This window comes from Myxocyprinus asiaticus, chromosome 23 (assembly GCF_019703515.2).
Source record: "Myxocyprinus asiaticus isolate MX2 ecotype Aquarium Trade chromosome 23, UBuf_Myxa_2, whole genome shotgun sequence".
Taxonomy (NCBI): Eukaryota; Metazoa; Chordata; class Actinopteri; order Cypriniformes; family Catostomidae; genus Myxocyprinus; species Myxocyprinus asiaticus.
The window spans coordinates 36969598-36983033 of record NC_059366.1 but is presented as its reverse complement, the minus strand read 5'-3'; the positions used below and the strand labels follow the sequence as shown (position 1 = coordinate 36983033).

Below are 13436 nucleotides of genomic sequence, written 5' to 3'. Positions count from 1 at the left end.
AACGAACTGATTCACTAAAATGAATTGGACTTTTGTGTTTTTGACTGTATTGACAAAATTTAGAGTTTTGATGCAGTAACTCGCTAATTGTTGGAAAAAGAAGCTTGTTAAATAGCTGAACTATTGTCCCGCTAATGCAAAATGTAGTTAAGTTAGTAGTATTGCTACTTTTTAGTTACTCCCCAACACTCTGATCGATGTATGCTTAAATGTTTGAAATTAGTTTTGCAGACAAAAATATAATTGTGCCACCATATTAATGTATTTCATTATAAAACTAAAATGTAATTATTTATTTTTTTTTTTTTTAAGTTTTTGAAAATGATGACTTGGACCAAATAATAAAGAAAAGCAGCCAATAAGTGCTCAACATAGATGGGAACTCCTTCAATACTGTTTAAAAAGCATCCCAGGGTGATACCTCAAGAAGTTGGTTGAGAAAATGTCAAGAGTACATTTCTGCAAATTCTAGGCAAAGGGTGACTACTTTGAAGATGCTAAAATATAACACAGTTTTGATTTGTTTTGGATTTTGTTTAGTCACAACATAATTCCCATATTTCCATTTCTATTATTACATAGTTTTGATGACTACTATTATTCTAAAATGTGAAAAAAAAAAAAAAAAAAAAATATATATATATATATATATATATATATATATATATATATATATATATATATATATATATATATAATAAATATACATAATAAAGAATGAGTAAGTGTTTCAAAACTTTTGACCGGTAGTGTATGTCTATTAAAACCACACTTCACAGAAGAATACAGTATATGCGAATACTTATGAGATCATGTGCATATATGTGATAAATGTTTGTTTATGTGTGTTTGTTTGTTTCTGTTATTCCTTCTGTCTCTACTTTTTTCTGTTTGTGTTGATAGTTTGGAGTGGATGTCTTAAAGTTCCAAAAAATGCCAATTTGAGGTGTGCCAAGAGATCGGTGGCAGAATATGCTGCATATATCTAGGTCAAGGCAAGGGTTAGATGAAAGAGTTACACTGCCTGTGTATTATCGTTTCATTCGCTCTCTTCATTTGCATTTCAGAGTTACAACTGCCTCTGTCTGCCAGGCTGGGAGGGGGAGTTCTGTCAACAGGACACCGACGAATGTTCATCAAACCCTTGTAAAAATAATGCCACCTGTACAGACATGCTCAATGGTTACAGGTGGGTTGCAAAAACAGCCAGATGGAAGAAAAACTGGATAATGGATGAAAGGATGGACCAGATGAGAGCGGTGGTGCATTCTAAAGAAGGACAGGAAAAAACAACACAGCAGTGGGAATTCAATATAGCCTAATTTGTACAATGGAAGAAGCCGAATATTTTCTCCAAAAATGAACCAAAGCACCCTGGGCGAATGAAGCTAAAATCTGCTGCTAAAATCAGTGTTGTTTTAAAATTAGTTAGTTGAGGAAAACAAATAAATAAACAATGTCACATCCAGTTCACACCCATGATTAGTTTTAACCAACTGTCATGATCAAAAGAAAATGTACACAAACATGTAAACATCTAAATTAAATTCCATTTCATGCTTTCAGTGGGCTGTAATTGAGTGCAACAGTGGCTGCCCATTTTTTCAGAATCATGTTTCCAAAAGTATTTTTCCAATTCATTTTTTCCATAGGGATCTCATAAAATCTTGTATAAAAGCATTTTTAAGCCCTGAACCAAATAAACCAGCTCTGAGGTGAATCACAACACTACAGATTTTGATTTAAAGCAAAAAAGTATTTGAAGATCGGACAAAAAGATAAAGCTTCAAGACTCTGTACTTAATGTCTCTTATGAGGGAATGAACTACAATCCCATTAAGTATTGTGAATAGCGTAATCAAATTAAAAACAATGGAAAAAATATAAAACTATTGATTTAAAGTTGTTGATTAGAGGGGCTTGTTTGGCACTCTTTGTGTACACTATTCTCTGATTGGTACATTTTCCCCCTCAGTATCACGGGTAGTAAATTTCTTCACCAGAAATTCTGTTATTAAACTGATGGTTTCAATAAAAGCATATACCATCGATTAACAACCTCAGAGCTCACGGTAGGTTTGTCTTTCAAGGTTTATACATTTTTGTTAAAAATCTATTCCCCTATGGAGAAAATAAATGGGAATTTTACTTCCACAACCAGACTGGTGCTCTCTATAATGCAGCATTAATTGCACCAGGCAAATAGTGCTGACTTTTGTAAATAAGGCACAATCTATAATGAGCCTTATTGACATAGAAAGAGAGACATATTTGCACTGACAAGAATAACAATGACTTAAATTAAAAACTTCACGTGCAGCACAATTCCAGCACATTTTATGCTAGCTTAAACTGGATTTTGGATGCTTAGTCGTAGACTTTGGTGCAAATTTTTAGTGAATTCCCCCCAGGGTTTAGGCACCTTTGCTCTCGTCACATGGAGACAGAAGTCGCTCACGTTTCTCTGCACTCTCACAAATGTTAGAGATAATGAATTGCAGATGGCAGGTAAAACAAATAAATCAATCAATGGAGCACAGCAGAAGGATGTTTCTCGCGATCGGTGACTCACTTGAGGAAAAAGCTGTTGCCGCTGTTCCACATAATGTTCCCGTTTGCTGAGGGCAGCAGAGGGAGGAGAGTGAGAAGGAGGGAGGGAGGGAAATAGACTGAAAGGAGGGGGAAAAGAGCAAGTGAGAGAATAGAGAATGGATTTTAAGACAGGGATTGGCGGTATGACTGTAAGCTCACTGCCACCAAGTGGAATGCAGACACTTCCAACACTCTCAGGGACTCACTCTGTTAAATATAATCCCAGCTCACTGCACTAACCTCCTAGTGTCCTACTTCCAGTTGTCTGGGATTTAATGCTTCTCGGACCAATAGTGCAATTGACTTATAAATCCTCTCAGCTGTCTAGAAATCTCCTGACAGACATTCTGTTTTGTCTACGAATGCTGAAATAAAAGCATAACTGTATTTCATTATTAATCTGCATAGTTTTAAAGACCACATAAAATGCATTGTCGAGTGCAGTTTTTTTTTTTTTTGTTTTTTTTTTAGACGTATTTTCTATTGAAACAGGAAGTTGGGGCGGGCCATATTGAAGGGCTCCTCCCTTTAAAAAAAATAAATAAATAAATAAGTTTACATTACAGCTATGAGTCATGATTTACTACTTGCTATTGCTAGTCAGAAGCAGTCTATTTCAGGGGGAGGGACAATCTCATGGTAGAAAGCATTTTATTAGGCAAAAATTTAGATATGCAGAGTGCAAGTCGAGTTATCAATATTTAACAAAAGACAGTGAATTATCAATGCAAATAAAAGTTTAGTCAAGATTTAGGAGTACAGTATTAAATAAATGACCCATACAGCTAACATTGTAAATGTGACACAAAAAGAACAATGTCTCAAATGAGAGCAAAAATTATTCAGTGAATTTCAGCACAATGAAACTCAGTAGAAAGAAATATGGTACAATGAAATAAACAGGAATGAAATATGGCAAATGAATATGGTAGAGGCTAATGTTAAATGAAAACACAAACAGGGCATTAGCCTACCCATATGCTTCAGCAGACATCACCTTAATACATGCTTATATAATTCACAACATTTTATGCAATTAAGTACTTGCATAAATCACTCAAAGCATTGTATGCATTTCTGACCAGGCTTTAATGACATATATAGGTGCATCTTTATAAATTAGAATGTCGTGGAAAAGTTCAATTATTTCAGTAATTCAACTCAAATTGTGAAACTCGTGTATTAAATAAATTCAATGCACACAGACTGAAGTAGTTTAAGTCTTTGGTTCTTTTAATTGTGATGATTTTGGCTCACATTTAACAAAAACCCACCAATTCACTATCTCAAAAATTAGAATACATCATAAGACCAATAAAAAAAACAATTTTTAGTGAATTGTTGGCCTTCTGGAAAGTATGTTCATTTACTGTATATGTACTCAATACTTGGTAGGGGCTCCTTTTGCTTTAATTACTGCCTCAATTCAGCGTGGCATGGAGGTGATCAGTTTGTGGCACTGCTGAGGTGGCATGGAAGCTCAGGTTTCTTTGACAGTGGCCTTCAGCTCATCTGCATTTTTTGGTCTCTTGTTTCTCATTTTCATCTTGACAATACCCCATAGATTCTCTATGGGGTTCAGGTCTGGTGAGTTTGCTGGCCAGTCAAGCACACCAATACCATGGTCATTTAACCAACTTTTGGTGCTTTTGGCAGTGTGGGCAGGTGCCAAATCCTGCTGGAAAATGAAATCAGCATCTTTAAAAAGCTGGTCAGCAGAAGGAAGCATGAAGTGCTCCAAAATTTCTTGGTAAACGGGTGCAGTGACTTTGGTTTTCAAAAAACACAATGGACCAACACCAGCAGATGACATTGCACCTCAAATCATCACAGACTGTGGAAACTTAACACTGGACTTCAAGCAACTTGGGCTATGAGCTTCTCCACCCTTCCTCCAGACTCTAGGACCTTGGTTTCCAAATGAAATACAAAACTTGCTCTCATCTGAAAAGAGGACTTTGGAATACTGGGCAACAGTCCAGTTCTTCTTCTCCTTAGCCCAGGTAAGATGCCTCTGACATTGTCTGTGGTTCAGGAGTGGCTTAACAAGAGGAATACGACAACTGTAGCCAAATTCCTTGACATGTCTGTGTGTGGTGGCTCTTGATGCCTTGACCCCAGCCTCAGTCCATTCCTTGTGAAGTTCACCCAAATTCTTGAATCGATTTTGCTTGACAATCATAAGGGTGCGGTTCTCTTGGTTGGTTGTGCATCTTTTTCTTCCACACGTTTTCCTTCCACTCAACTTTCTGTTAACATGCTTGGATACAGCACTCTGTGAACAGCCAGCTTCTTTGGCAATGAATGTTTGTGGCTTACCCTCCTTATGAAGGGTGTCAATGATTGTCTTCTGGACAACTGTCAGATCAGCAGTCTTCCCCATGATTGTGTAGCCTAGTGAACCAAACTGAGAGACCATTTTGAAGGCTCAGGAAACCTTTGCAGGTGTTTTGAGTTGATTAGCTGATTGGCATGTCACCATATTCTAATTTTTTGAGATAGTGAATTGGTGGGTTTTTGTTAAATGTGAGCCAAAATCATCACAATTAAAAGAACCAAAGACTTAAACTACTTCAGTCTGTGTGCATTGAATTTATTTAATACACAAGTTTCACAATTTGAGTTGAATTACTGAAATAAATGAACTTTTCCACGACATTCTAATTTATTGAGATGCACCTGTATAACAGTTTAAACAATAAAATTCTCATTACACATATTTTCACATATTACACGTATTACACTTATTCACTAAACTGGAAAACACTCTGGGCTATAAATCATTAAATTATATATGATTATATTCTATGTAAAGTTACATACCCAGTCCTCACATGTGTAAAACGTGGTCAAACCCCACACATGCAATCCATATGCATCCTTCAAATATAACCCATAACAAACTCTCAATTTTACAGTTTATCTGAATTGCTAAAACACATTTCTTGAAAACTTCACCCATTTTTTCACAACTTTAAACACAAAACCAAATCTTCAAACTACATTTACAAAACCCCTGACTATTTTGGCAAAATCAAACAATCGCCACAAAACTGTTTCATCTGTGCTCAAAATCAAGCAATGCTTTCAGATCATACACACAGCAAGTCAATATACAAACACTACAGAGCATTCATTAGACACTACATCAGAAAATCGAGAACACAAATGGAAATGGGGTTTAGTGTTTTAGTAATTCAGAAAAAACTGTAACATATGACTCTTCTGAACACATACTGTATTAAATGCAATTTATTAGCATTTTGTGTAAAATTTGATAATTACCCAAAGAACTCTCAAACGATGAACAAAACTGGGAGCTCTCTTGCCCAGCGCATGTTCTCACGCATCTAACACGAGAGTGCCGGAAAGCAGGTGTCACAAAATTCCAGTATCGCAAAACTCCGGTTCTTAAAGGGGTCATGTCCAATTTATGATTAGAGTTAAATTACATTAAATTTCTCCACTTGGCTACATATGAATCTTTGCTTATTTGTTTTTAAATAACACCTGCAATATGGCTGCATGTCTGACCTCTTTAAATCAGCCATTGTGTATATTTTTATATTTCTATTCTTTTATACCCTTCTTTTAAATGCCAGATCTTCAGAAATGAAGTCGAAGGTTTCATTGTTGATAAGAATTTAGTTCACTGCATGCAGTGTAGTTCTGGTCTAAAATGAACAATGGGGATTTTTAGAGACGGAAGAGATTTGTTAGTGAAAAGCGCCACAGGGCTAGGCTAAATCAGAGTCTGCCCCAGGGTAATTAGCTTTTATGCTACAAGGTCATTGTGTGCCAGGAGTGTCAGTCTATGTGTACATGCATTACTATTTTAATCCAATATAGTTTTCCTCTCATATCACCCAATGGAATTCTGAAGAAGTAACTCCAGTCTGAGTTAAAGTGATAGTGTGCCCAAAACTGAAAATTCTGTCGTCATTTACTCGCCCTCTTGTTTTAAAATCTGTATGACTTTCTCTCTTCTGTGGAACACAAAAAGAGATGTTAGACAGAATGACATCATGTTCCTCTGAAAAAAGAATGCCCCCAATATGTAAAATGCAGGGGGCAAAAATACCTGTGAATTCCTCTGTTGTTTTATCAGTTATATTTGATATATTTCATTATATTCAAATCTAATTCAAGTGATGGGTTTAAGTATGGCTTTAGTGCCTTACAGTATATCTTACAATTATCAGCCCTAATTGTCCAGATTCAGGATTTGTTTAAGGGTCACTGATAAATAAGGTTGTCTGAGGTGATAACATTTTTTCATATTTTAAAAACCTGGTTTAAAACACGTGTCAAGCTCATAGACATGTCTTTCAGTTCATGTTGTTTTAAAATAGTTTCCTTGCACTTTCAATACACATGAGTGTACACTTCATCATTAATTTGAAAAAAAAGTTTTCATATGTTTCAAGGTGAAGAATATTTGTTACAAATATCAGGAAGTTTTAAGTCAAGAATATCAATATTTTTGATATTTCTCATGGTTGCACCAAAAGACCTGAACAAAATGTGCTTTTTCATTAAAATGTCAAAATATTGATATTTTATGATATGACAAAATAATGATTTGTTTTTAAATCTTCACACTCAGTCTTGTGGGTCTAAAGAGATCTTCTCTGTTTTATGATGTTTGTCACATGACAACAAAATTTTGGCCTACATGTTGGTTGCACCACATGACTTTGAGTTGGTGGACAAAAGTATTTCAAATTTTAATCATATTTTAAAATAAAATTGTTTAACTATTTTTTTTATTTTTTTTTAAGAAATAATAATAAAATATAAAATGTACAGTATATAATATTCAGCATAACTCATGCCAACATTCCTTTTTTTAAGAATTTCTGCTTTTAATGAGACTTTTTTACAGTCTCCGGACAGTTGCACCACATTACATTTTTGCCTTTAAGCCCCAGAAAAAAACATCAAAATGACTTTGAACTCAGTAATTGAAAACATGTTCATCACTGAAGAGGTGTATTCAAATAATAGTTTTGTGTGAATTGCATTTGTAATGCATTTTTTTATAATTCATTAGACACAGACAAAAAAAAAAAAAAAATGATCGTCACGTCATTGACTCTTTAATTAATTTATACATTTGAAGGTTTGGACACGTAAGACAAGATGCTGTGTTTTTATATGGTTAGAAACCAAACATGCCTGCAAACATGACACTGATCTTACACTGCAAAAACATATTCTGAATAGTATTTTGTCTTGTTTTCCTGTAAAATACATAAACATCCTTAAAACAAGATGTGTTTTCTTGAGAAGCAAAATTACATTAAATATTAAGTCTTATTTTCAGAGAAATCTAACTTATTTTTTTAGGTTTATGTTCAAAGTAGAAAAAATATTTGCCAATACATGTGCATTAAGTTTGTTTTTCTTACCCCATTGCAAGTGTTTTTTTTTTGTTTGTTTGTTTTTTTTTTTTTTTTTTTGGTTTGTTTGTTTTTCCCCTTGTTCCCTTAGCATATTTTCTGTGAAAATAAGAATTAATATTTAATAAGAATTTTTTTTTTCTTTTTTACTGGTAAACAAGACAAAATTACAGAGTTAAAATATATATATATTTTTTAAGTGTAATTTTACAAAAACACCCCTTCTATCCCACAGGTGTATATGCCCTCATGGCTGGACAGGCCTGGATTGTGGAGAGGATGTAAAGGAATGTGCTTCCACTCCTTGCCTAAACGGGGCACATTGTGTGGAGTCTGACATCCCAGGGGAGTTCTCCTGCACCTGCCCGCCATTCTTCACAGGTCCCCTTTGCGAACAGCCCTACAACCCATGTGACCTGCAGCATAACCCCTGCCTGCACAACTCTGTATGCCGTGCCAGATCAGACGGGACCACTCTCTGTGTTTGTCCAGATGGTGAGATATTCAATCGAGCTGCATCTTAACTGCTGTTCCATTCACTGTGGGTGAGGTCTCTGTCATTCATAGGGCCTCTAGCACACTGATTTCTTATTCACACTTTTGTGGCTTGTTAATCTAAAAGCATTGCCTTCCAAAGAGGTATTCTATTGAATACCTCTTTGCTTGATTTAAATTACAACCCTAACAGGGGTCCAACGCTCATGTAAAACTTGGAAATAAATCAGGAAATAAAATCATGTATATTTCTATAGTGAATATATACCCTTGTGACTGTACTGTAATATATACCATTTTTTATTATTATTATTATTATTATTATTATTATTATTATTATTTAGATATTGCTCTTTGTGAGTAGATTTGCCTGCAATCCAGCATAATAACATCAGTTGGTACATTGGGAGTTATTTAAATCTATTTATTTAAAAGATTGGTAGCTGGCAAACAAATGGAAATTTGCGCAGAAATCTCTAAAAAATATATATTTATGAAAAAACCCTTATTTAGTTATCATGAAAGACTGATTATATCATGGAAAAGTCATGGACAATCATTGGTCAAAAAATTAATTTCTGGTCAATGCATTGCCTTTAGGTCAAGCTGTCTTACATCTTCTTCTACCTGTACAATGAAAATAAATATAGAATGTAGGTGCTTGACTTGCCAATAACATGTTCCAGACCAATAGATGGGAGAATGTATTCAGTAAAAAACATCAGTATCTTTTTTGCTACAAGTGTACACTTTAAAATTGCCTTGTTAACAACAACAAAGAGAAGCAGATCCAGCAAAATCATATTACAATTAAACATAAGGCTATAATATATATTATAAATGTATAAATAGCTACAATATAGTAAAGTTTCTTGGACTAAAACAATCCTCATTAAGTTTTGAATAAACATTTTCCACCCTCTCTTTGAAAAATAGCCATGTGTTTCTAATGTTGGGATCCTTCAGATGGATATGCAGAGGGGCAGGTGCTACACAGCCAAGAACAGCACAAAGTTTGCAATCTTTTCCACATGTAGTACCAACTCTAATAATAGTATCTACAACATCTGGTGCTTAGGAACGATAGTATCTATCCGACTTCCTCCTTGTTACTTCACTGTGACTGGGCAGGCCAAGTTTCTAAATGCCAAACAATGTGGGCATTGTTTATGTGTAAATGTGTGCAGCTAAATTTTAATGTGCTCATGATGTGACATCACAACCATGAAAATTTCTTAACGCACCGCAAGACGTTTTTGCTGCTTAGTCTCAATACAGTAAATGGTCTTTAGGACTTCTTTAGATCTTAAAGTTAGAGCATGTTTACATAGTACATCTAACTCTTATTTCAAAAGGTCAAGGACAATTATTATTATTATTGTTTTCACGATATAGCACCTTTAATGTGTTTTAATTGAACTCAATTTAATGTTTATAGAGGATAAATTATAGATAAAAGACAGTCGTGTTTACATTTGTATCAATTAAAAAAAAAAAAAATTTAAATGCACATTTAATCTTCACTCTTGAATTGGCAAGCTTTACGCTTATAAATTTAAATGTGCCATAGTACTCCACATTACTTTATGCATCTGTGAGGAAACAGCGGCTCCCTGGATATGTATGACCTTCTCGCCTTGTTCTGCAATATCTCCCCTGCAGTATTTGTCCATTAGTGTCTTCAGCATGGGAGAGAATTATTGTGGATCACACACTGATTTGAAGTCATTGTGATGGCTTGAATGGTACTTTCTACGTTGTTAAACTGTGGCTTACCCTGCCAATGATTTTTCCATTTTCTTTGCCTCCCTATTTTTTGAGACTCTCTCTGCAGAGACAGATCAGACCCCATCACTTCTGCCAAAGTACAAGTTCCAAGTGTTTCATTAAATTATGGCTGCAGGTTTCCATCAAAGGAATACGAGTGCTGTCTGATGGATGCATATAACAGGGGGAGAAAAGAAGTTTCTCCACAATCTCTTTAATCACAGTGAAGCACACTCTCTCACACATGTACACACACTCATCTGTCATTTGAAACCTTCCTCCTGATATTATTATGGTCGTTGAGGCCAGATCATCTGCTCCTAATACAAGCCTGGTGTATTTCAGTGCACAGATTGCTCAAACTTTACATTTTTGCACATTTGTATGCAGTTGATCATTCCACAATTTCACGGAGAATCTGATGTGTCTCCACAATGATGCAGATGCTGTCATATGTATTCAAAAACAGCAGCAGTAGTAAATACCACAATGCTGTGGAGCTCTATAATGTGGAGATCTGTTTTAATATGTGGCTTCTAGGGATGGGCATTAGTATTGAAGTACTCGGAAGTTAAAGCAAAGATTGATCATGATAACATGATTATTGCAGGATAATTCAATAACAAAAATGGTTTTTACCCACTGATAGCGTAGTATATTTGTACTCACTGTCTGGGTCATTTTAATTGCTGATTTACTAAAGGAATTATTCAAATCAGGTATGCAAATAAACAGTGCAAAGTGTTTCATCGACAGTGTTGGGTAGTAATGGACTACCTCTAATCTGGATTACAAAATCAGATCACAAAATTAAGTACTTGTAATTTGCATAATCAGATTATCTATTTTTTATGGATTACATGATTACATATCAATTACATAATTCTGGTGCTTAATACATGTAAAATTAGATTTTCATCAAAACATGCAATAGGAAAACCAAAAGTAATCATATTAGATTACCTAAAAAGTGTAATTTAAAAGATTGTTACAAATTACAGTTGTAGTTGTGTAATTTGTAGTCAGTATCAAATTACATTTCAGAAGTAATCTACCCAATAATGATAAAAGCACAATTTTAATTGTGCCAGACAAATAATACTTTTTTATTTTTATTTTAAACTAATATTCCAGGGGGCCTGGGTAGCTCAGCAATTAAAGATGCTAACTACCACCCCTGGAGTCGCGAGTTCGAATCCAGGGAGTGCTGAGTGACTCCAGCCAGGCCTCCTAAGCAACCAAATTGGTCCGGTTGCTAGGGAGGGTAGAGTCACATGGGTGAACCTCCTCGTGGTCGCTATAATGTGGTTCGCTCTCTGTGGGACGCGTGGTGAGTTGTGCATGGATGCCATGGAGAATAGTGTGAAGCCTCCACACGTGCTATATCTCTGCGGTAATGCGCTCAACAAGCCACGTCATAAGATTGACGGTCTCAGATGCAGAGGTAACTGAGATTTGTCTTCTGCCACCCGGATTGAGGCAAGTCACTATGCCACCACGAGGACTTAGAGCGCATTGGGAATTGGGCATTCCAAATTGGGGAGAAAAAGGGGAGAAAATAAATAAATAAAATAAAAATAATATTCCACATTTAATAAATTAAAAATCAATCGACTGCATTTGTGAACTGTGCATAATGTTGGTTACCACATAAATTTATTTTGACTTGTCTTGTCTTGACTTTTCTTAAAATAATAATAATAATAATAATAATAATAATAATAATAATAATCATGGTTACAGTGAGGCACTTGCCATGAAAGTGAATGGGGCGAATATGTAAATGTTAAAATAAAAAACTCACTGTTTCAAAAGTATAGCCACAAGACATAAACAATATGCATGTTAACATGATTTAGTGTGATGAAAATCACTTACTTACCTTTTCTGTGTAAAGTTATATCCAATTTTGAATTATTACAAAAAAAAAAAAAATAATAATAATAATTTTGAACAATTAATTAATATAAATACTCACAATGCTGTGCTATTTCAGTGCATTTAGCATCTGGTTAAAGCATGCAGATAGGGACTAAAATGCAGGTTATAGTAATGACAAATTATTTTGTGGTGGTGAGTGGCATCTTCCAAAATCATAAAATGGAATCGAACCATTGTTAATAGAGCCATTGTTAATAGTGGAATTGTAATGAGAATTGTTCAGTTCCTTACTATATCCATCCCTAATCTGGTGGCTACCCTGAAGTCCTTTATGCTTCTGCTGTATGAAGTTGAGATGAAAAAGTCTGACTCATCACTTTCGAAATCCACATGGAGAAAAGCCCCTGTACGGCATGACTCTTAAATTAAGAAATGATTGTGTGCATGTCTCTATCTAGATTACATCTGGTTGTTCTTGAAATATTAAGCATCCGAATGCTTTTTACCTTGTTGTAATGTACATCCGACCTCTGTCAGCAGAACCTGGGTGACCTGGGAAATGCAATCAAACTACCCTGGCATCCGTTCTTCTGCAGTGGGCATCCTGAATGAATGAAGTCTGTGGGGATAAGAGAGGTCAGGGGCCAGACAGTGAATGAGTTTTTTTTTTTTTGTATTACTGTGTTGTAAGAGTATCAGCGAGGAAATGAAAAGAAATTTATGGAGGGATAAAAACAGAGCGATTTGGCAATCCAAGGATTTCTTTTCTTGGGAGAGAAATAGAAAAATTAGCATCCGCTGCATACATTACTGAGCTAGAGATGTGTGTAGGCTTACGGCACCTCCTTCTCTCTCTCTCTCTCTCTCTCTCTCTCTCTCTCTCTCTCTCTCTCTCTCTCTCTCTCTCTCTCTCTCTCTCTCTCCAAACACTCTGACTCATAGCTGTTCACAGCCTACACTATACTGTATATCCAAGTACATGGGTCGGCTGGCAGATGCACTGCGTGTTATTGCACAATCCGTGGTTTGAAATGTGGCCAGCATTCCCACAGACATGACATATACCCCAAAGCTGCTGTATTTGTATGTGCTAAAACATTATGTGGTCTTCCTCTCTATGCTATATCTTTTGCAGAAATAGCCAAAAAAATTAAATTCTGTCATTATTTACTCACACTTAAGTCATTACAAAAACGTAGGACGAGGGCTCCCGCGGATACTTAAAAAGTCTTAAAATGTCTTAAATTCAGTTTTCCAAAATGTAAGGTCATAAAAAGTGTTAAATATCTTAAATAATAC

General features: G+C 35.3%; 1 protein-coding gene across 1 annotated transcript in view; it reads left to right on the top strand.

Annotated features, from left to right (window-relative positions):
- The window catches only part of eys (eyes shut homolog), a 293123-nt gene that overhangs the window by 107522 nt on the left and 172165 nt on the right, over positions 1-13436 (top strand). Inside the window, exons 19-20 of the mRNA XM_051651752.1 lie at positions 1068-1189; positions 8230-8489. Of these exons, the coding sequence (XP_051507712.1) occupies positions 1068-1189; positions 8230-8489 (382 nt within the window). The remainder of the gene's footprint in view (positions 1-1067; positions 1190-8229; positions 8490-13436) is intronic.